This window comes from Anomaloglossus baeobatrachus, chromosome 2 (genome assembly GCF_048569485.1).
Source record: "Anomaloglossus baeobatrachus isolate aAnoBae1 chromosome 2, aAnoBae1.hap1, whole genome shotgun sequence".
Lineage (NCBI taxonomy): Eukaryota > Metazoa > Chordata > Amphibia > Anura > Aromobatidae > Anomaloglossus > Anomaloglossus baeobatrachus.
In genome coordinates, this window is record NC_134354.1 from 10,974,136 (window position 1) to 10,998,176 (window position 24,041).

Below are 24,041 nucleotides of genomic sequence, written 5' to 3' on the forward strand. Positions count from 1 at the left end.
CCCTCGCCTTACCTGTCTGCTCACCGTCAATCCTCTGATCAGCTCCTCTGTCTTCTATCTCCTCTTTCTGCTCCTCTGGGGCTGGCGTTCTTCACCAGGTCCCGCTCCATCGCTGGGAGTAACGTACTGACACTGTCACGCCCCCGAGGAGCCGTGCACACCATGAACGAGCATCGTGCTCCACAAGATGGTGAGGGGCATAGTGAAGTATGACTGCGCCAAACGCCAGAAGCGAAAAGTAAGCCGAAGACAGAAGAGAGAAGGCAGAGGAGCTGGCCAAAGAGAGAGGAGAATAAAGAAAAAAGTTTAACCATTACTGGCCTTTATTGATGCCATTTTTCTGGAAATCAAATAAATCCGAGCTAAGGGGAATTTGAATTATTTTGGAAAGTTTCTAATGAATGTAATCCATTATCAAGCGATGCGCTAATCTCTACAAACTCCTGGTGTCGGCTGATTTCATGACCCACTGAGAGTTGTAGTCAATTGTATGATGCCTGGGGGCACATCCTCTTGATGGTGGCTGTAATGGAGGAACACTTTCGTCCTTCTTATAGTCCTAGCAATATACCACTTCTAGCCGCAAGCACACACAGGAGCAATCAGGCTTGTCTCTAAGCAGTGAGGAAATGAGACCAAGATGTCACCGAGGGGAGCAAATCTGACCCACAGAATGGAACTCCAAAAGTAATAAGGCAAAAGAGTGACTGCACAGTGAGAGAGAACGCACCGACAGATATTAGATCTAGAAACATACACATCTGTAATTATTTTTTGTTAATTTTAATATTAATATCTTTATAAGTTGCTGTCACAATAAGAAAACTCATCCAGGTCTCAATTCAGGGTCTACAGCAGAGGTCTCAAACACGCAGCCAGCGGGCCGCATGCAGCTCCTCGGGCTTCTTCTTGCAGCCTGCAGGCCCATGGACCCTGTGACGATCAGTGCCGGGAGCCACAGTAGTTAGCACTTTATTTCATTTGATGAACTGCTGGCGCCAAGCTGAGTGAGCTCTCTGCAGCTATACCTAAGGCAGCCGCCAGGCAAATCACAGGCCAACAGCTGGCGTAGTGATATGATGTCAAACACTGGACTCTGATTGGCCAGCAGCTGCCAGTCGTTTAGGGCTGCAGAGAGCTCTGCACGGCGCTAGCAGTTCATCAAATGAAATAAAGCGCTGACTAACGCGGGCATCGACCGTCACGTGGTCCACGGGCCTGTGGGCCGCAAGAAGCAGGGAAGAGGACACTGGGGATAACAGAGGACAAGTGAGAAAAATGTGTTTTTTTTAATGTGTATATGAAAACAGTATCTAAGGGGAAATTACTACAGGATGGGACATTGCTATAAAGATGGGCATTACAACAGGATGCAGACAAGGATGGGGCACATTACTACAAGATAGGACCAGGATGGGGACAAGGATAGGGCAGGTTACTGCTAAAAGGGGACCAGGATAGGCACATTACTACAGGATGAGGACAAGGATGAGGACATTACTACAAGATGAGGACAAGGATGGTCACATTACTATAAGAAGGGGACCAGGATGGGCATATTACTACAGGAGGAAAAGGATGGGGCACATTAATTACTACAGGATGGGGACAAGGATGGGAACATACTTACAGGGGACAAGGATGGGCACATTACTACAGGATAAGGACAAGGATGGGAGCATTCTTACAGGGGACAAAGATGGGCACATTGCTAAAGGATGGAGACCAGGATGAGGGACATTATTACAGCATGGGGACACTGATGGGGTACATTACTAAAGGATGGGGAACATTACTACAGGATGAGGCACAATACTACAGGATGAGTACAAGGATGGGAAAATTACTACAGGTAGGGACAAGGATGGGAACATTCTTACAGGGGACAAGGATGGGCACATTACTACAGGATGGGGACAAGGATGGGGCACATTACTACAGGATGGGGACAAGGATGGGCACATTACTACAGGATGGGGACAAGGATGGGGCACATTACTACAGGATGGGGACAAGGATGGAGCACATTACTACAGGATGGGGACAAGGATGGGGCACATTACTACAGGATGGGGACAAGGATGGGCACATTACTACAGGATAAGGACAAAGATGGGACACATTACTATAAGAAAGGGACCAGGATGAGCATACAACTACAGGAGGGGAAGAAGGATGGGAACATTCTTACAGGGGATAAGGATGGACACATTACTACAGGATGCGGACAAGGATGAGCACATTACTACAGGATGGGGACAAAGATGGGGCACAATACTACAGGATGGGGACAAGGATGGAGCACATTACTACAGGATGGGGACAAAGATGGGGCACAATACTACAGGATGGGGACAAGGATGGAGCACATTACTACAGGATGGGGACAAGGATGGGGCACAATACTACAGGATGGGGACAAGGATGAGCACATTACTACAGGATGGGGACAAAGATGGGGCACAATACTACAGGATGGGGACAAGGATGGAGCACATTACTACAGGATGGGGACAAAGATGGGGCACAATACTACAGGATGGGGACAAGGATGGAGCACATTACTACAGGATGGGGACAAGGATGAGCACATTACTACAGGATGGGGACAAAGATGGGGCACAATACTACAGGATGGGGACAAGGATGGAGCACATTACTACAGGATGGGGACAAAGATGGGGCACAATACTACAGGATGGGGACAAGGATGGAGCACATTACTACAGGATGGGGACAAGGATGGGGCACATTACTACAGGATGGGGACAAGGATGGAGCACATTACTACAGGATGGGGACAAGGATGGGGCACATTACTACAGGATGGGGACCAGGAAAGGGCACATTACTACAGGATAGGGACAAGGATGGGCACATTACTACAGGATGGGGACAAGGAAGGAAAAATTCTTACTGGGGACAAGGATGGGCACATTACTACAGGATAAGGACAAAGATGGGACACATTACTATAAGAAAGGGACCAGGATGAACATACAACTACAGGAGGGGAAGAAGGATGGGAACATTCTTACAGGGGATAAGGATGGACACATTACTACAGGATGCGGACAAGGATGAGCACATTACTACAGGATGGGGACAATACTACAAGGAGGCCAGGATGGGCACATTATCACAGGATGGGGACAAGAATGGGCACATTACAACAGGATGGGGACAAGGTTGGGCACATTACTACAGGATGGGGACAAGGATGGACACATTACTACAGGATGGGGACAAGGATGAGCACATTACTACAAGATGGGGACAAGAATGGGCACATTACAACAGGATGGGGACAAGGATGGGCACATTACTACAGGATGGGGACAAGAATGGGCACATTACAACAGGATGGGGACAAGGATGGGCACATTACTACAGGATGGGGACAAGGATGTGGCATATTACTACAGGATAAGGACAAAGATGGGCACATTACTACAGGATGGGGACAAGAATGGGCACATTACAACAGGATGGGGACAAGGATGGGCACATTACTACAGGATGGGGACAAGGATGTGGCATATTACTACAGGATAAGGACAAAGATGGGTACATTCTTACAGGAGACAAGGATGGGCACATTACTACAGGATGGGGACAAGGATGGGCACATTACTACAGGATTGGGAAAAGGATGGGGCACATTACTACAGGATGGGGACAAGGGTGGGGACATTACTACAGGATGGGGACAAGGATGTGCACATTACTACAGGATTGGGACAAGGATGGGACACATTACTACAAGTAAGGGACCAGGATGGGCATACAACTACAGGAGGGGGAGAAGGATGGGAACATTCTTACAGGGGATAAGGATGGACACATAACTACAGGATGGGGACAAGGATGGACACATTACTACAGGATGGGGACAATACTACAAGGAGGCCAGGATGGGCACATTACCACAGGATGGGGACAAGAATGGGCACATTACAACAGGATGGGGACAAGGAGGGACACATTACTACAAGATGGGGACAAGGATGGGCACATTACTACAGGATGGGGACAAGGATGGGCACATTACTACAGGATTTGGACAAGGTTTGCACATCACTACAGGATTGGGAAAAGGATGGGACACATTACTACAAGTAAGGGACCAGGATGAGCATACAACTACAGGAGGGGGAGAAGGATGGGAACATTCTTACAGGGGATAAGGATGGACACATAACTACAGGATGGGGACAAGGATGGACACATTACTACAGGATGGGGAAAAGAATGGGCACATTACAACAGGATGGGGACAAGGATGGGGCACATTACTACAGGATGGGGACAAGAATGGGCACATTACAACAGGATGGGGACAAGGATGGGGCACATTACTACAGGATGGGGACAAGGACGTGGCATATTACTACAGGATAAGGACAAAGATGAGTACATTCTTACTGGAGACAAGGATGGGCACATTACTACAGGATGGGGACAAGGATGTGCACATTACTACAGGATGGGGACAAGGATGGGCACATTACTACAGGATGGGGACAAGAATGGGGCACATTACTACAGGATTGGGACAAGGATGGGGCACATTACTACAGGATTGGGACAAGGATGGGGCACATTACTACAGGATTGGGACAATGATGGGGCACATTACTACAGGATTGGGACAAGGATGGGCACATTACTACAGGATGGGGACAAGGATGGGCACATTACTACAGGATGGGGACAAGGGTGGGCACATTACTACAGGATGAGGACAAGGTTGGGCACATTACTACAGGATTTGGACAAGGTTGGCACGTTACTACAGGATGGGGACAAGGATGTGCACATTACTACAGGATTGGGACAAGGATGGGGCACATTACTACAGGATGGGGACAAGGAGGTGCACATTACTACAGGATGGGGACAAGGATGGGGCACATTACTACAGGATGGGGACAAGGATGGGGCACATTACTACAGGATGGGGATCAGGATGGGGCACATTACTACAGGATTGGGACAAGGATGGGGCACATTACTACAGGATTGGGACAAGGATGGGGCACATTACTACAGGATTGGGACAAGGATGGGGCACATTACTACAGGATGGGGACAAGGATGGGGCACATTACTACAGGATTGGGACAAGGATGGGTACATTACTAAAGGATGGGGACAAGGATGGGCACATTACTACAGGATGGGGACAAGGATGAGCACATTACTACAGGATTGGGACAAGGATGGGGCACATTACTACAGGATGGGGACAAGGATGGGGCACATTACTACAGGATTGGGACAAGGATGGGGCACATTACTACAGGATTGGGACAAGGATGGGCACATTACTACAGGATGGGGACAAGGATGAGCACATTACTACAGGATTGGGACAAGGATGGGGCACATTACTACAGGATTGGGACAAGGACGGGGCACATTACTACAGGATTGGGACAAGGATGGGGCACATTACTAGAGGATTGGGACAAGGATGGGCACATTACTACAGGATGGGGACAAGGTTGGGCACATTACTACAGGATGTGGACAAGGATGGGGCACATTACTACAGGATGGGGACAAGGATGGGGCACATTACTACAGGATGGGGACAAGGATGGGCACATTACTACACGATTGGGACAAGGATGGGGCACATTACTACAGGATTGGGACAAGGATTCGGCACATTACTACAGGATTGGGACAAGGATGGGCACATTACTACAGGATGAGGACAAGGTTGGGCACATTACTACAGGATTTGGACAAGGTTGGCACGTTACTACAGGATGGGGACAAGGATGTGTACATTACTACAGGATTGGGACAAGGATGGGGCACATTACTACAGGATGGGGACAAGGATGGGCACATTACTACAGGATTGGGACAAGGTTGACACATTACTACAGGATGGGGACAAGGATGTGCACATTACTACAGGATTGGGACAAGGATGGGGCACATTACTGCAGGATGGGGACAAGGAGGTGCACATTACTACAGGATGGGGACAAGGATGGGGCACATTACTACAGGATGGGGATCAGGATGGGGCACATTACTACAGGATTGGGACAAGGATGGGGCACATTACTACAGGATTGGGACAAGGATGGGGCACATTACTACAGGATTGGGACAAGGATGGGGCACATTACTACAGGATGGGGACAAGGATGGGGCACATTACTACAGGATTGGGACAAGGATGGGGCACATTACTACAGGATTGGGACAAGGATGGGGCACATTACTACAGGATTGGGACAAGGATGGGCACATTACTACAGGATGGGGACAAGGATGGGGCACATTACTACAGGATGGGGACAAGGATGGGGCACATTACTACAGGATTGGGACAAGGATTGGGCACATTACTACAGGATTGGGACAAGGATGGGGCACATTACTACAGGATTGGGACAAGGTTGGGCACATTACTACAGGATGGGGACAAGGATGGGGCACATTACTACAAGATGGGGACAAGGATGGGGCACATTACTACAGGATGGGGACAAGGATGGGGCACATTACTACAGGATTGGGACAAGGATGGGGCACATTACTACAGGATGGGGACAAGGATGGGCACATTACTACAGGATGGGGACAAGGATGTGCACAATACTACAGGATGGGGACAAGGATGTGCACATTACTACAAGATGGGGACAAGGATGTGCACATTACTACAAGATGGGGACAAGGATGGGGCACATTACTACAGGATGGGGACCAGAATGGGCACATTACTACAGGATGGGGACAAGGATGTGCACATTACTACAGGATTGGGACCAGGATGGGCACATTACTACAGGATGGGGACAAGGATGGGCACATTACTACAGGATGGGGACAAGGATGGGGCACATTACTACAGGATGGGGACAAGGATGGGGCACATTACTACAGGATGGGGACAAGGATGGGGCACATTACTACAGGATGGGGACAAGGATGGGGCACATTACTACAGGATGGGGACAAGGATGGGGCACATTACTATAAGAGGAGGACCCCATAGGAAAATTACCACAAGATGTTGACTAAATTTATATATAGTACCAATCATAAAACAATATTACTTACAAAAATGGGATAAAATAAAAAAAAATATATAAATTCTAAATAAAGCATGGAATAGAATGTTACCATCAAAAATGTTTTTTCATATAGCAACTAAAATAAACAAAAAAGTGCATGTTATCGCCACATCCGTAATGATTCAAGCTATAAAACTGTACCATAACTCACACAATGAATGCCAATTAAAAAAAAAACAAAAAAAAACGATCCTATGGTATATAGAAAAAATTCTATGGTATTACTAAAAATGTCACTTTATCCTGCAAAGAATGCAGCCCCTTAAATTATTTTTTATGTCTATGTGCGGCCCATATAAACAGCCAAATTTTAGACCCCCTGGTCTACAGGATGGTTCATTTTAGTAGCCATGGTCCATCCATGTAATACTACATTTTCTCAGCAGGGGTCACTGTCTAGGGGGTGTCAGGGCTGTGGAGAGCAGGACTGGCAGCGATCAGAGGTGACACCGCTCGTTTCTAGGGAATTAACCCACTTCCTGATGTTCTGATTGCTGCTTTGCCTCCTTTTTGTGAACGTTATTCCGCTTATTCTTCACTATTAAAGGTTACATATCTGCTCCAACTGCACAAAGTGGATCTAATAGAGGTTGTGAGTGACGCACTACTGTGTGGCATCTGTGGATGACGCTCTGTTATGGGGGGATCTGTGGATGACGCTCTGTTATGGGGGATCTGTGGATGACGCTCTGTTATGGGGGATCTGTGGATGACGCTCTGTTATGGGGGATCTGTGGATGACGCTCTGTTATGGGGGGATCTGTGGATGACGCTCTGTTATGGGGGATCTGTGGATGACGCTCTGTTATGGGGGATCTGTGGATGACGCTATGTTATGGGGGATCTGTGGATGACGCTCTGTTATGGGGGGATCTGTGGATGACGCTCTGTTATGGGGGATCTGTGGATGACGCTCTGTTATGGGGGATCTGTGGATGACGCTATGTTATGGGGGATCTGTGGATGACGCTATGTTATGGGGGATCTGTGGATGACGCTCTGTTATGGGGGGATCTGTGGATGACGCTCTGTTATGGGGGATCTGTGGATGACGCTCTGTTATGGGGGATCTGTGGATGACGCTATGTTATGGGGGATCTGTGGATGACGCTCTGTTATGGGGGGATCTGTGGATGACGCTCTGTTATGGGGGATCTGTGGATGACGCTCTGTTATGGGGGATCTGTGGATGACGCTATGTTATGGGGGATCTGTGGATGACGCTATGTTATGGGGGATCTGTGGATGACGCTCTATTATGGGGGGATCTGTGGATGACGCTCTGTTATGGGGGATCTGTGGATGACGCTCTGTTATGGGGGATCTGTGGATGACGCTATGTTATGGGGGATCTGTGGATGACGCTCTGTTATGGGGGGATCTGTGGATGACGCTCTGTTATGGGGGATCTGTGGATGACGCTCTGTTATGGGGGATCTGTGGATGACGCTATGTTATGGGGGATCTGTGGATGACGCTATGTTATGGGGGATCTGTGGATGACGCTCTGTTATGGGGGGATCTGTGGATGACGCTCTGTTATGGGGGATCTGTGGATGACGCTCTGTTATGGGGGATCTGTGGATGACGCTATGTTATGGGGGATCTGTGGATGACGCTCTGTTATGGGGGGATCTGTGGATGACGCTCTGTTATGGGGGATCTGTGGATGACGCTCTGTTATGGGGGATCTGTGGATGACGCTATGTTATGGGGGATCTGTGGATGACGCTATGTTATGGGGGATCTGTGGATGACGCTCTGTTATGGGGGGATCTGTGGATGACGCTCTGTTATGGGGGATCTGTGGATGACGCTCTGTTATGGGGGATCTGTAGATGACGCTATGTTATGGGGGATCTGTGGATGACGCTCTGTTATGGAGGATCTGTGGATGACGCTCTGTTATGGGGGGATCTGTAGATGACGCTCTGTTATGGGGGATCTGTGGATGACGCTCTGTTATGGTGGATCTGTAGATGACGCTCTGTTATGGGGGATCTGTGGATGAGGCTCTGTTATGGGGGATCTGTGGATGACGCTCTGTTATGGGGGATCTGTGGATGACGCTCTGTTATGGGGGATCTGTAGATGACGCTCTGTTATGGGGGATCTGTGGATGACGCTCTGTTATGGTGGATCTGTGGATGACGCTCTGTTATGGGGGATCTGTGGATGATGCTCTGTTATGGGGGATCTGTAGATGATGCTCCGTTATGGGGAATCTGTAGATGACGCTCTGTTATGGTGGATTTGTGGATGATGCTCTGTTATGGGGGATCTGTGGATGACGCTCTGTTAAGGGGGATCTGTAGATGACGCTCTGTTATGGTGGATCTGCGCATGACGCTCTGTTATGGGGATCTGTGGATGATGCTCTGTTATGGGGGATCTGTGGATGACACTCTGTTATGGGGGATCTGTAGATGATGCTCTGTTATGGTGGATCTGTGGATGACGCTCTGTTATGGGGGATCTGTAGATGATCCTCTGTTATGGGGGATCTGTAGATGATGCTCTGTTATGGTGGATCTGTGGATGATGCTCTGTTATGGGGGATCTGTGGATGATGCTCTGTTATGGTGGATCTGTGGATGACGCTCTGTTATGGGGGATCTGTAGATGATGCTCTGTTATGGGGGATCTGTAGATGATGCTCTGTTATGGGGGATCTGTGGATGACGCTCTGTTATGGGGGATCTGTAGATGATGCTCTGTTATGGGGGATCTGTGGATGATGCTCTGTTATGGGGGATCTGTGGATGACGCTCTGTTATGGGGGATCTGTGGATGACGCTCTGTTATGGGGGATCTGTAGATGATGCTCTGTTATGGGGGATCTGTGGATGACGCTCTGTTATGGGGGATCTGTAGATGATGCTCTGTTATGGGGGATCTGTAGATGATGCTCTGTTATGGGGGATCTGTAGATGATGCTCTGTTATGGGGGATCTGTGGATGATGCTCTGTTATGGGGGATCTGTGGATGACGCTCTGTTATGGGGGATCTGTGGATGATGCTCTGTTATGGGGGATCTGTGGATGATGCTCTGTTATGGGGGATCTGTAGATGATGCTCTGTTATGGGGGATCTGTAGGATGACGCTCTGTTATGGGGGATCTGTGGATGACGCTCTGTTATGGGGGATCTGTGGATGATGCTCTGTTATGGGGGATCTGTGGATGATGCTCTGTTATGGGGGATCTGTAGATGATGCTCTGTTATGGGGGATCTGTAGGATGACGCTCTGTTATGGGGGATCTGTGGATGACGCTCTGTTATGGGGGATCTGTGGATGACGCTCTGTTATGGGGGATCTGTAGATGATGCTCTGTTATGGGGGATCTGTAGATGATGCTCTGTTATGGGGGATCTGTGGATGACGCTCTGTTATGGGGGATCTGTAGATGATGCTCTGTTATGGGGGATCTGTGGATGATGCTCTGTTATGGGGGATCTGTGGATGACGCTCTGTTATGGAGGATCTGTAGATGATGCTCTGTTATGGGGGATCTGTGGATGACGCTCTGTTATGGGGGATCTGTAGATGATGCTCTGTTATGGGGGATCTGTAGATGATGCTCTGTTATGGGGGATCTGTAGATGATGCTCTGTTATGGGGGATCTGTGGATGATGCTCTGTTATGGGGGATCTGTGGATGACGCTCTGTTATGGGGGATCTGTGGATGATGCTCTGTTATGGGGGATCTGTGGATGATGCTCTGTTATGGGGGATCTGTAGATGATGCTCTGTTATGGGGGATCTGTAGGATGACGCTCTGTTATGGGGGATCTGTGGATGACGCTCTGTTATGGGGGATCTGTGGATGATGCTCTGTTATGGGGGATCTGTGGATGATGCTCTGTTATGGGGGATCTGTAGATGATGCTCTGTTATGGGGGATCTGTGGATGATGCTCTGTTATGGGGGATCTGTGGATGACGCTCTGTTATGGGGGATCTGTGGATGATGCTCTGTTATGGGGGATCTGTGGATGATGCTCTGTTATGGGGGATCTGTAGATGATGCTCTGTTATGGGGGATCTGTAGGATGACGCTCTGTTATGGGGGATCTGTGGATGACGCTCTGTTATGGGGGATCTGTGGATGATGCTCTGTTATGGGGGATCTGTGGATGACGCTCTGTTATGGGGGATCTGTGGATGATGCTCTGTTATGGGGGATCTGTAGATGATGCTCTGTTATGGGGGATCTGTAAGATGACGCTCTGTTATGGGGGATCTGCGGTTACACTGTTATATGTAACCCACCTGTGATGTGAAGAGTCCAGGATGTGCGGATTATTCCTGATGGAGTCACTACTGCAGTAATTTCACAGGTATAATTCCCGGCGTCCTCGGGTCGGACGTCTCTTATTCGGAGCATCGGGGGGATTTCTGTGCTCAGGAAGGAGATTCTGGGGTCTGTGAAGTTTGATACATTTTTTCCACCGTCTGATATATAATGTAGAGGGTGAGATCCGTTTTCTTTCCTCCAGACGATCACTGTAATCTGTGACACATTTCTAATTCTGTTGGTTTCATCTGAGCAACTGAAAGTCACCGACTCCCCAGCGAAAAATGTCAGAACCCGAGCGGAGGAGGCGAGTGCCAGGTCTGGAAGAGAAGAGGAGATCAGCGTCACTATGGCACTTTACAGATAATGGGATGTAATTAGGGTTAGTGATGAGCGGGCACTACCATGCTCGGGTGCTCAGTACTGGTAACTAGTGATGAGCGGGCACTACCATGCTCGGGTGATCAGTACTGGTAACTAGTGATGAGCGGGCACTACCATGCTCGGGTGCTCTGTACTGGTAACTAGTGATGAGTGGGCACTACCATGCTCGGGTGCTCAGTACTGGTAACTAGTGATGAGTGGGCACTACCATGCTCGGGTGCTCAGTACTGGTAACTAGTGATGAGCGGGCACTACCATGCTCGGGTGCTCAGTACTGGTAACTAGTGATGAGCGGACACTACCATGCTCGGGTGCTCAGTACTGGTAACTAGTGATGAGCGGGCACTACCATGCTCGGGTGCTCAGTACTGGTAACTAGTGATGAGTGGGCACTACCATGCTCGGGTGCTCAGTACTGGTAACTAGTGATGAGCGGACACTACCATGCTCGGGTGCTCAGTACTGGTAACTAGTGATGAGTGGGCACTACCATGCTCGGGTGCTCAGTACTGGTAACTAGTGATGAGTGGGCACTACCATGCTCGGGTGCTCAGTACTGGTAACTAGTGATGAGCGGGCACTACCATGCTCAGGTGCTCAGTACTGGTAACTAGTGATGAGCGGGCACTACCATGCTCAGGTGCTCAGTACTGGTAACTAGTGATGAGCGGGCACTACCATGCTCGGGTGCTCAGTACTGGTAACTAGTGATGAGCGGGCACTACCATGCTCAGGTGCTCAGTACTGGTAACTAGTAATGAGCGGGCACTACCATGCTCGGGTGCTCAGTACTGGTAACTAGTGATGAGCGGGCACTACCATGCTCGGGTGCTCAGTACTGGTAACTAGTGATGAGCGGGCACTACCATGCTCGGGTGCTCAGTACTGGTAACTAGTGATGAGCGGGCACTACCATGCTCGGGTGCTCAGTACTGGTAACTAGTGATGAGCGGACACTACCATGCTCGGGTGCTCTGTACTGGTAACTAGTGATGAGCGGGCACTACCATGCTCGGGTGCTCAGTACTGGTAACTAGTGATGAGTGGGCACTACCATGCTCAGGTGCTCTGTACTCGTAACTAGTGATGAGCGGGCACTACCATGCTCAGGTGCTCAGTACTGGTAACTAGTGATGAGCGGGCACTACCATGCTCGGGTGCTCTTTACTGGTAACTAGTGATGAGTGGGCACTACCATGCTCGGGTGCTCTGTACTCGTAACTAATGATGAGCGGGCACTACCATGCTCGGGTGCTCTGTACTCGTAACCAATGATGAGCGGGCACTACCATGCTCGGGTGCTCAGTACTGGTAACTAGTGATGAGTGGGCACTACCATGCTCGGGTGCTCAGTACTCGTAACTAGTGATGAGCGGACACTACCATGCTCGGGTGCTCAGTACTGGTAACTAGTGATGAGCGGGCACTACCATGCTCGGGTGCTCAGTACTGGTAACTAGTGATGAGCGGGCACTACCATGCTCGGGTGCTCAGTACTGGTAACTAGTGATGAGCGGGCACTACCATGCTCAGGTGCTCAGTACTGGTAACTAGTGATGAGCGGGCACTACCATGCTCGGGTGCTCAGTACTGGTAACTAGTGATGAGCGGGCACTACCATGCTCGGGTGCTCTGTACTCGTAACTAATGATGAGCGGGCACTACCATGCTCGGGTGCTCAGTACTGGTAACTAGTGATGAGCGGACACTACCATGCTCGGGTGCTCAGTACTGGTAACTAGTGATGAGCGGGCACTACCATGCTCAGGTGCTCAGTACTGGTAACTAGTGATGAGCGGGCACTACCATGCTCGGGTGCTCAGTACTGGTAACTAGTGATGAGCGGGCACTACCATGCTCGGGTGCTCAGTACTGGTAACTAGTGATGAGCGGGCACTACCATGCTCAGGTGCTCAGTACTGGTAACTAGTGATGAGCGGGCACTACCATGCTCGGGTGCTCAGTACTGGTAACTAGTGATGAGCGGGCACTACCATGCTCGGGTGCTCTGTACTCGTAACTAATGATGAGTGGGTACTACCATGCTCAGGTGCTCAGAACTGGTAACTAGTTATGAGCGGGCACTACCATGCTCAGGTGCTCTGTACTCGTAACTAATGATGAGTGGGTACTACCATGCTCAGGTGCTCAGTACTGGTAACTAGTGATGAGCGGACACTACCATGCTCGGGTGCTCAGTACTGGTAACTAGTGATGAGCGGGCACTACCATGCTCAGGTGCTCAGTACTGGTAACTAGTGATGAGCGGACACTACCATGCTCGGGTGCTCAGTACTGGTAACTAGTGATGAGCGGGCACTACCATGCTCGGGTGCTCAGTACTGGTAACTAGTGATGAGCGGGCACTACCATGCTCGGGTGCTCAGTACTGGTAACTAGTAATGAGCGGGCACTACCATGCTCGGGTGTTCAGTACTGGTAACTAGTGATGAGCGGACACTACCATGCTCGGGTGCTCAGTACTGGTAACTAGTGATGAGCGGACACTACCATGCTCGGGTGCTCAGTACTGGTAACTAGTGATGAGCGGGCACTACCATGCTCAGGTGCTCAGTACTGGTAACTAGTGATGAGCGGGCACTACCATGCTCGGGTGTTCAGTACTGGTAACTAGTGATGAGCGGACACTACCATGCTCAGGTGCTCAGTACTGGTAACTAGTAATGAGCGGGCACTACCATGCTCGGGTGTTCAGTACTGGTAACTAGTGATGAGCGGGCACTACCATGCTCAGGTGCTCAGTACTGGTAACTAGTAATGAGCGGGCACTACCATGCTCGGGTGTTCAGTACTGGTAACTAGTGATGAGCGGACACTACCATGCTCGGGTGCTCAGTACTGGTAACTAGTGATGAGCGGGCACTACCATGCTCAGGTGCTCAGTACTGGTAACTAGTGATGAGCGGGCACTACCATGCTCGGGTGCTCTGTACTGGTAACTAGTGATGAGCGGGCACTACCATGCTCGGGTGCTCAGTAGTGATGAGCGAGCATGCTTGTTACTACTCGGTACTCGCACGAGTATCGCTGTACTCGGGCTGCTCGGCGGGTACCGAGTAATCTCGCGATACTCGTGCTGTACTCGTGGTCTTCATTTCTGCATGTTGGCGCTCTTTTGAGAGCCAGCCCTCATGCAGGGATTGGCTGGCAGACCACTGCAATGCCACAGCCCTGTTAGTTGTGGAATTGCAGTGATTGGCCGGCCTGCACAGCGTGACCGAGCCTTTATACCGGCCGGCGCGCTGTGCTCTGTACACAGCCATCTCATATTCCCTGCTTTCCACGCCCACAGGCGCCTATGATTGGTTGCAGTGAGACACGCCCCCACGCTGAGTGACAGGTGTCACACTGCACCCAATCACAGCAGCCGGTGGGCGTGTCTATACTGTGCAGTAAAATAAATAAATAAATAATTAAAAAAACGGCGTGCGGTTCCCCCCATTTTAATACCAGCCAGATAAAGCCATACAGCTGAAGGCTGGTATTCTCCGGATGGGGAGCTCCACGTTACGGGGAGCCCCCCACCCTAACAATATCAGTCAGCAGCCGCCCAGAATTGCCGCATACATTAGATGCGACAGTTCTGGGGCTGTACCCGGCTCTTCCCGATTTGCCCTGGTGCGTTGGCAAATCGGGGTAATAAGGAGTTAATGGCAGCCCATAGCTGCCACTAAATCCTAGATTAATCATGTCAGGCGTCTCCCCGAGATTCCTTCCATGATTAATCTGTAAATTACAGTTAAAAAACACACACACCCGAAAAAATCCTTTATTAGAAATAAAAAACACTAACAAAGTCCCTCATTACCAATTTATTAACCCCGACAAACCCTCCATGTCCGGCGTACTCCACAGACTCCAGCGTCGCGTCCAGCTCTGCTGCATGGAAGTGACAGGAGCTGCAGAAGACACCGCCGCTCCGGTCACCTCCACGCAGCTAATGAAGGCAATAGCGCGATCAGCTGCTGTCAGTCAGGTAACTCATGGCCACCGCTGGATCCAGCGGTGGCCGCGATTAACCTCAGTGACAGCAGCTGATCGCGCTACTCACCTCAGTTGGTGCATGGAGCTGACTGGAGCGGCAGTGAGTAGCGCGATCAGCTGAGCTGTCACTGAGGTTACCCGCGGCCACCGCTGCATCCACCGCTGGATCCAGGTAACCTCAGTGACAGCTCAGCTGATCGCGCTACTCATCTCATTAGCTGCGTGGAGGTGACCGGAGCGGCGGTGTCTTCTGCTGCTCCTGTCACTTCCATGCAGCAGAGCTGGACGCGACGCTGGAGGACTGTGGAGTACGCCGGACATGGAGGGTTTGTCGGGGTTAATAAATTGGTGATGAGGGACTTTGTTAGTGTTTTTTATTTCTAATAAAGGATTTTTCGGGTGTGTGTTTTTTAACTGTAATTTACAGATTAATCATGGAGGGTGTCTCGGGGAGACGCCTGACATGATTAATCTAGGGCTTATTGGCAGCTATGGGCTGCCATTAACTCCTTATTACCCCGATTTGCCAACGCACTAGGGTAAATCGGGAAGAGCCGGGTACAGTCCCAGAACTGTCGCATCTAATGTATGCGGCAATTCTGGGCGGCTGTTGGCTGATATTGTTAGGCTGGGGGGCTTCCCATAACGTGGAGCTCCCCATCCTGAGAATACCAGCCTTCAGCCGTATGGCTTTATCTGGCTGGTATTAAAATTGGGGGGACCGCACGCCGTTTTTTTTAATTATTTAATTATTTATTTCACTACACAGAATACACACACCGGCTGCTGTGATTGGGTGCAGTGAGACACCTGTCACTCAGCGTGGGGGCGTGTCTCACTGCAACCAATCATAGGCGCCGAAAAGCAGGAAAGCAGGGAATACGAGATTGATTAATGAGCGGCCGGCTTTTTCAAAAGAGGAAAAGCCACCGGAGTTTGAACAGCCGTGCAGCGCCGCGGCAGTGATCGGGGAACGGTGAGTAAGAGAGAGGGGGGGAACTGACTGACAGACTGTGAGAGGGGGACAGACAAGACAGAGAGAGACAGACCGACGGACTGAGGGAGATAGAATAAAAAAAAAAAAATGACCGACATCGCTAGTAAAAAGCACAAAACGTGCATTTTGGACATCGGAGTGCCACACAAGGTTTTCATGTAAAATCTTTCATGTATTAATCTCAAAAAGTAACATACACCAGCTCTATCTCACTATTGGGTATGTGCCCTTAACATTTCCGCCATGAAAAATCATTTTGGTGTCATTTTGGAAGGTTTTCTGGTGAGTCCGTAAAAATGGCGTAAAACTTGGACAAAATTGTTCACAGCTGTGACTTTTGAGTGATAAATGCTTCAAGGGGTCTTCCCCATGCTGATGCCATGTCATTTGAGCACTCTTCTGAGACTTTTGTGCCATTTTTAGGGTTTCTGCATGCTGCCGGGGGGTCATTTCACAAAAATACTCGGGTCTCCCATAGGATAACATTGGGCTCGGTGCTCGGGCCGAGTACACGAGTATCTTGGGATGCTCGGCCCGAGCCTGGAGCACCCAAGCTTTTTAGTACTCGCTCATCACTAGTGCTCAGTACTGGTAACTAGTAATGAGTGGGCACTACCATGCTCAGGTGCTCTGTACTCGTAACTAATGATGAGCGGGCACTACCATGCTCGGGTGCTCAGTACTGGTAACTAGTAATGAGCGGGCACTACCATGCTCAGGTGCTCTGTACTCGTAACTAGTGATGAGCGGGCACTACCATGCTCAGGTGCTCAGTACTGGTAACTAGTAATGAGCGGGCACTACCATGCTCAGGTGCTCTGTACTCATAATTAGTGATGAGCGGGCACTACCATGCTTGGGTGCTCTGTACTCGTAACTAATGATGAGCGGGCACTACCATGCTCAGGTGCTCAGTACTGGTAACTAGTAATGAGCGGGCATTACCATGCTCAGGTGCTCAGTACTGGTAACTAGTGATGAGTGGGCACTACCATGCTCGGGTGCTCAGTACTGGTAACTAGTGATGAGTGGGCACTACCATGCTCAGGTGCTCAGTACTGGTAACTAGTGATGAGCGGGCACTACCATGCTCAGGTGCTCAGTACTGGTAACTAGTGATGAGCGGACACTACCATGCTCGGGTGCTCAGTACTGGAAACTAGCGATGAGCGGGCACTACCATGCTCGGGTGCTCAGTACTGGTAACTAGTGATGAGCGGGCACTACCATGCTCAGGTGCTCAGTACTGGTAACTAGTGATGAGCGGGCACTACCATGCTCAGGTGCTCCGTACTGGTAGCTAGTGATGAGCGGGCACTACCATGCTCGGGTGCTCAGTACTGGTAACTAGTGATGAGCGGGCACTACCATGCTCAGGTACTCAGTACTGGTAACTAGTAATGAGCGGGCACTACCATGCTCAGGTGCTCTGTACTCGTAACTAGTGATGAGCGGGCACTACCATGCTTGGGTGCTCTGTACTCGTAACTAATGATGAGCGGGCACTACCATGCTCAGGTGCTCAGTACTGGTAACTAGTAATGAGCGGGCACTACCATGCTCAGGTGCTCTGTACTCGTAACTAGTGATGAGCGGGCACTACCATGCTCGGGTGCTCAGTACTGGTAACTAGTGATGAGCGGGCACTACCATGCTCGGGTGCTCAGTACTGGTAACTAGTGATGAGCGGGCACTACCATGCTCGGGTGCTCAGTACTCATAACTAGTGATGAGCGGGCACTACAATGCTCGGGTGCTCAGTACTCGTAACTAGTGATGAGCGGGCACTACCATGCTCGGGTGCTCAGTACTGGTAACTAGTGATGAGCGAGCACTACCATGCTCAGGTGTTCAGTACTGGTAACTAGTGATGAGCGGGCACTACCATGCTCGGGTGCTCAGTACTCGCAACTAGTGATGAGCGGGCACTACCATGCTCGGGTGCTCAGTATTGGTAACTAGTGATGAGCGAGCACTACCATGCTCAGGTGCTCAGTACTGATATCTAGTGATGAGCGGGCACTGCCATGCTCGGGTGCTCAGTACTGGTAACTAGTGATGAGCGGGCACTACCATGCTCGGGTGCTCAATACTGGAAACTAGTGATGAGCGGGCACTACCATGCTCGGGTGCTCAGTACTGGTAACTAGTGATGAGCGGGCACTACCATGCTCAGGTGCTCAGTACTGGTAACTAGTGATGAGCGGGCACTACCATGCTCAGGTGCTCCGTACTGGTAACTAGTGATGAGCGGGCACTACCATGCTCGGGTGCTCAGTACTGGTAACTAGTGATGAGCGCGCACTACCATGCTCGGGTGCTCAGTACTGGTAACTAGTGATGAGCGGGCACTACCATGCTCAGGTGCTCAGTACTGGTAACTAGTGATGAGCGGGCACTACCATGCTCAGGTGCTCCGTACTGGTAACTAGTGATGAGCGGGCACTACCATGCTCGGGTGCTCAGTACGCATAATGAGCAGTTGGACGCTTACACACTTTAATGCCTGTCATGTGGCACTAAAGGTTTTTTTTAGCCTTGTTTAACCTAATAGATAATTTTAAAAACACTGCGTGGAGTCACTTTTGATAACCAGTCAAGGTAACGCAGACAGCTGGGGGCTAGTATTATCAGGCTGGGAAGGTCCATGGTTATTTGGTCCTTCCCAGCCTAAAAATAGCAGCCTACAGCCACCCCAGAAGTGGCACATCTAGATTCTCCAATTCTGGCTCTTTGCTCGGCTCTTCCAATTGCCCTGGTGCATTGCCAATTGGGGTAATACTTGTGGGTTTGATATCAGCTCTGTAATGTTAGCTGGCATCAAGCCCAGGCACTAGTAATGTAGAGATGTCTATCAGATACCCAACATTACTAACCTAGTCAGTAAAAATAAAAATAAAATGACACACAGGAAAAAATAGTTTATTTGGATAAAAACTCCCCCATATTAACCGTCATTCACCAATTTACTATCAAAACTGTTCCTATGAAGCTCCTCCATCATAGTCCACAATCCCCAAATGCAGCTCTGGCGACTTTGAATAGCAGTAAGGCTACTTTCACACATCCGGTTTTTGCTCTGCGGCACAATTCGGCGTTCTGCAGAAAAACCGCAACCGTTTTTTTTGCCGCCGGTTGCGGGTTTTTTTGCATAGACTTACATTAGTGCCGTATTGTGCCGCATGGGCTTGCGTTCGGTCTGGTTTTTGCCGCATGTAGCAGATTTAGCCGATGCCGCGGCCGGATAGAACGCTTCCTGCAACGTTTTTTGCTCTGGCAAAAAAAACGCATCCGGCCGCCGCATGCGGTATTTTCCACTGCGCATGCTCAGTAGCGTGCCGCAACCGTAAAACACCGGACCGGCCGCATGTAAAAACTTATGCAAAGGATGTGGTGTTTTCGCCGCATCCGTTGCATAGCTTGCACAGCCGGATTGAGCCGCAGAGCTCAAACCGGATGTGTGAAAGTAGCCTAAAGAGCAGCTATTCACAGGTGCCGGATAGTGACGACAACACTCATCAGAGCCGCTGGCTAAACGCTCCGCTCATCGAGACCCAGCGACACTGATGAGTATATGCGTCACTACCCGACACCTGCGAATAGCTGCACTTTACTGTTATTCACAGTCTACGGATCAGCATTTGGGGAACAAAGACTATGACGGAGGAGCTTCATGGGAACAGTTTTGATAATAAATTGGTGAATAAGGGGAAGAGTCGGGGAGTGGTTTTTGAAAGAAACTTGTTCTGTGTGTGTGTTTTTTTTATTTTTACTTGCCGGGTTAGTAATGGGGGTGTCTGATAGACGCCTTTTCATTAATAACCCCTGGGCTTGATGTCAGCTGTTAATTCACAGATGACAACAACCCCAAATGTATTACCCTGATTGCTAGTGAAACAGGGCAATCAGGAAGAGCCGGCTAAAGCGACAGAATTGGAGAATCTAATAGATGCGCTACTTCTGGGGCTGCTGCAGGCTGTATTTTTAGGCTGGGAAGGTCTAAATAACTATGGGACTTCCCAGCTTGATAATACCAGCCCCCAGCTGTCTGCTTTTTCTTGGCTGATTACCAAAAATGAGGGGGGATGCCACAACATCTTTTTATATTACTTATTTAGTTCCCAGCAGCGACCTTGGAGTCAGAGATGCATCCGGGCATCTTCCCCATGCTCTGCTTCCATCCATTTGTGATTTTCATGCCCTTCCAGATCCCCTGAAGGGTCTTACTGAAAATTTCTTGAGTTATCCATTGCCTTCCATTATACTTGTTACTTGAGTAGAGCCCATCCGAGCATTTGACGCTCTCGGCTTCAGTAACGGGTACTCGAACATTTAGTGCCCACTCATCACTAATGATAGGCAAAAATAGACCCTTCAATTTATCACACAATGTTTTCCATATGTGGCTGGATAGTACGGTTTGGGCCACACAGGGAGGGTTAGAAGGAAGAAGCGCTTTTTGACTCTCGGAGCTTAGATTTTCCTAGAATAGTTTTCAGACTCCATTTGCAGAACTCCTAATTGCCAGAACAGCAGAAACCCCCTCAGGTGACCACATTTAGGAAATGACACCCCTCTGGGAATTCACCTATGGGTCTAAGGACGATTTTGGCCACACAAGTGTTTTACACAAACAATCAAATGGGATGTTGCTGTGTGAAAACTGCCTTGGGTCCCTTTACGTGTCTGTGATTCCGGTACCTATGGTGTCCGTGTTCATATGTACCAGAGACATGGACATACGCAGACCGATTAAAATTAAAGGGTCTGCACACACATCCGTGGTTTTGGTGCACACACGTGTCTGAGCGTTCCGCAGGGAGACAAGTCGGTTTTTCTCTGGCAGCACTGATGTCACATGGCCTGCACATTGATGTGATCCGTGTAACATGTACCAGAAAAAACATGTGTCTGTGAAATAAAATGATTTTCTATACTTGCCTTTCTCCAGTGATACAGTCTTCAGCGCTGCTGTCACTTGCTTCAGGGTCCGCTCATTATGCTAATTGCATATTCACTGCACTGTGGACCCGGAAGCAGCAGCAGTGCCAGGGACATCAACAATCATAGACAGTAGTGCCCGTGACAGGTGAGTAAAAAGTTACTGCTCTCCTTGTGCTATCACGGTTAGCTCACGGAGACCACACGTGTGCCAAACCCACGGCACACAGAGGGACATACACACCTTCAACACGTCCCTGCAAAATGTGTGTGTACTGCATGGACACGTGAAAGAGGCCTAACATAAATTATTTTCTAAATGATTTATAGACAATTTCTTTTGTATTTGGTCGAGCTTTTATAAACAAGCCCAGTCATTAGCTGATTTCCTTAACACAATAATTTCTGAGGATTCAATTTACTTTTAACAATTCACAAACAAATATTGTTATTTTGAATCTGAAGATTTCTAAAAATCCTGTAAATATTGAGAAAATTGTAAATAAAATGTTCTTCAAAAATGTTAATATAAATAGTTATCTCTGGTCTGACAGTGGACACTCACCCAGACGGCTAAAAAAGAAACGGCTAATATTGGAATATCAGAAAAAATTGTACAAGGTTTCCTTATATAGTCTCAATTTCTACAGAAGGGACATCCCATGGGGTCTAAATAAAGCATTGAACAGAGCAAAGATATTCACAATCATCTTGTTTACACGACAAACAACAAAACAAATATAAAAAAAAGATGAACAAAGAAATTGGAGATAAAAAAATCTATTTAATGTTAACAAACAGTCAGGATTCGGCCTGAACATGATACTTTCTTGGTAAATTCATTCCCGAAAAATTGTCTATCATTTTATATTATTTTCTATACATTTTTGTGCATTTAACTCATTTAGTGGCGTAACCTCATTAATTTTACTGGGTTTGTGCAATTGTTTGACATTTCTGATGATCGGTTTGGAAACGTGTTGCAAGTTTAATTCTTTTTAATAAAATGTTTCTTTTTTCATTGCTCTTCTCTCTCTTCATGGCAGCGGCTTCTCTCTGGCCATGTTCACATGTTGCTTTTTTTGCTGCATATTTTTTTTAAAAGCTTCTTTTTGCAATACAAGTAAGGCCTAAAACACACATCCATGAAAACCACATCCGTGTAAAACGGGCCGTTTTCCGTTTTTTAGGTCCGTTTTTATGGTGTGTGTGGCCTGCGTATGTATCCCGTATGCTAGCCGTATGTGCGTGTGAAATGTCCGTGTGTGATGCAAAATGTCGTTACTACATGTCGGAAGACAGAGTAGCGGGATGAGAATGAACTCGGGTGAACTTCACCCGACTTCATTCTCATGCTGCGGCTCTGTCTGTGTGCCGTGTACTGATTAGCGGTCACCTGTGAAGGATTCACCGGTGACCGCTAATCCCCCGAGTGACTGAAGTGTCCCCCCCTCTCTCATACTCACCGATCCCCGATCGCCGGCGCTGCACGGCATTCACACTGCTCCGGCGGCTTTTTCTAATTTGAAAAAGCCGGCCGCTCATTAAACAATCTCGTATTCCCTGCTTTCCCCGCCCACCGGCGCCTATGATTGGTTGCAGTGAGACACGCCCCCACGCTGAGTGACAGGTGTCTCACTGCACCCAATCACAGCAGCCAGTGGGCGTGTCACTATGGAGTATAGAAATAAATAAATAAAATAATTTAAAAAACCGGCGTGCGGTTCCCCCCAAATTTAATACCAGCCAGATAAAGCCATACGGCTGAAGGCTGGTATTCTCAGGATGGGGAGCTCCACGTTATGGGGAGCCCCCCAGCCTAACAATATCAGTCAGCAGCCGCCCAGAATGGCCGCATACATTATATGCGACAGTTCTGGGACTGTACCCGGCTCTTCCCGATTTGCCCTGGTGCGTTGGCAAATCGGGGTAATAAGGAGTTATTGGCAGCCCATAGCTACCACTAAATCCTAGATTAATCATGTCAGTCGTCTCCCCGAAATTCCTTCCATGATTAATCTGTAAATTACAGTAAATAAACACACACAACTGAAAAATCCTTTATTAGAAATAAAAAACACAAACACATTCCCTGGTTCACCAATTTAATCAGCCCCAAAAAGCCCTCCATGTCCGGCGGAATCCAGGATGGTCCAGCGTTGCTTCCAGCTCTGCAGCATGGAGGTGACCGGAGCTGCAGCAGACACCGCCGCTCCTGTCACCTCCACGCAGCAACTGAGGTGAGAAGCGCGATCAGCTGAGCTGTCACTGAGGTTACCTGGATCCAGTGGTGAATGCAGCGGTGGCCGCGA

General features: G+C 49.0%; 1 protein-coding gene across 1 annotated transcript in view; it reads right to left on the minus strand.

Moving 5' to 3' along the window:
• LOC142281093 (uncharacterized) overlaps positions 1-24,041 on the minus strand; it is a 114,872-nt gene that overhangs the window by 18,312 nt on the left and 72,519 nt on the right. Inside the window, exon 2 of the mRNA XM_075332817.1 lies at positions 11,378-11,722. Coding sequence (XP_075188932.1) covers positions 11,378-11,722 — 345 coding nt within the window. The remainder of the gene's footprint in view (positions 1-11,377; positions 11,723-24,041) is intronic.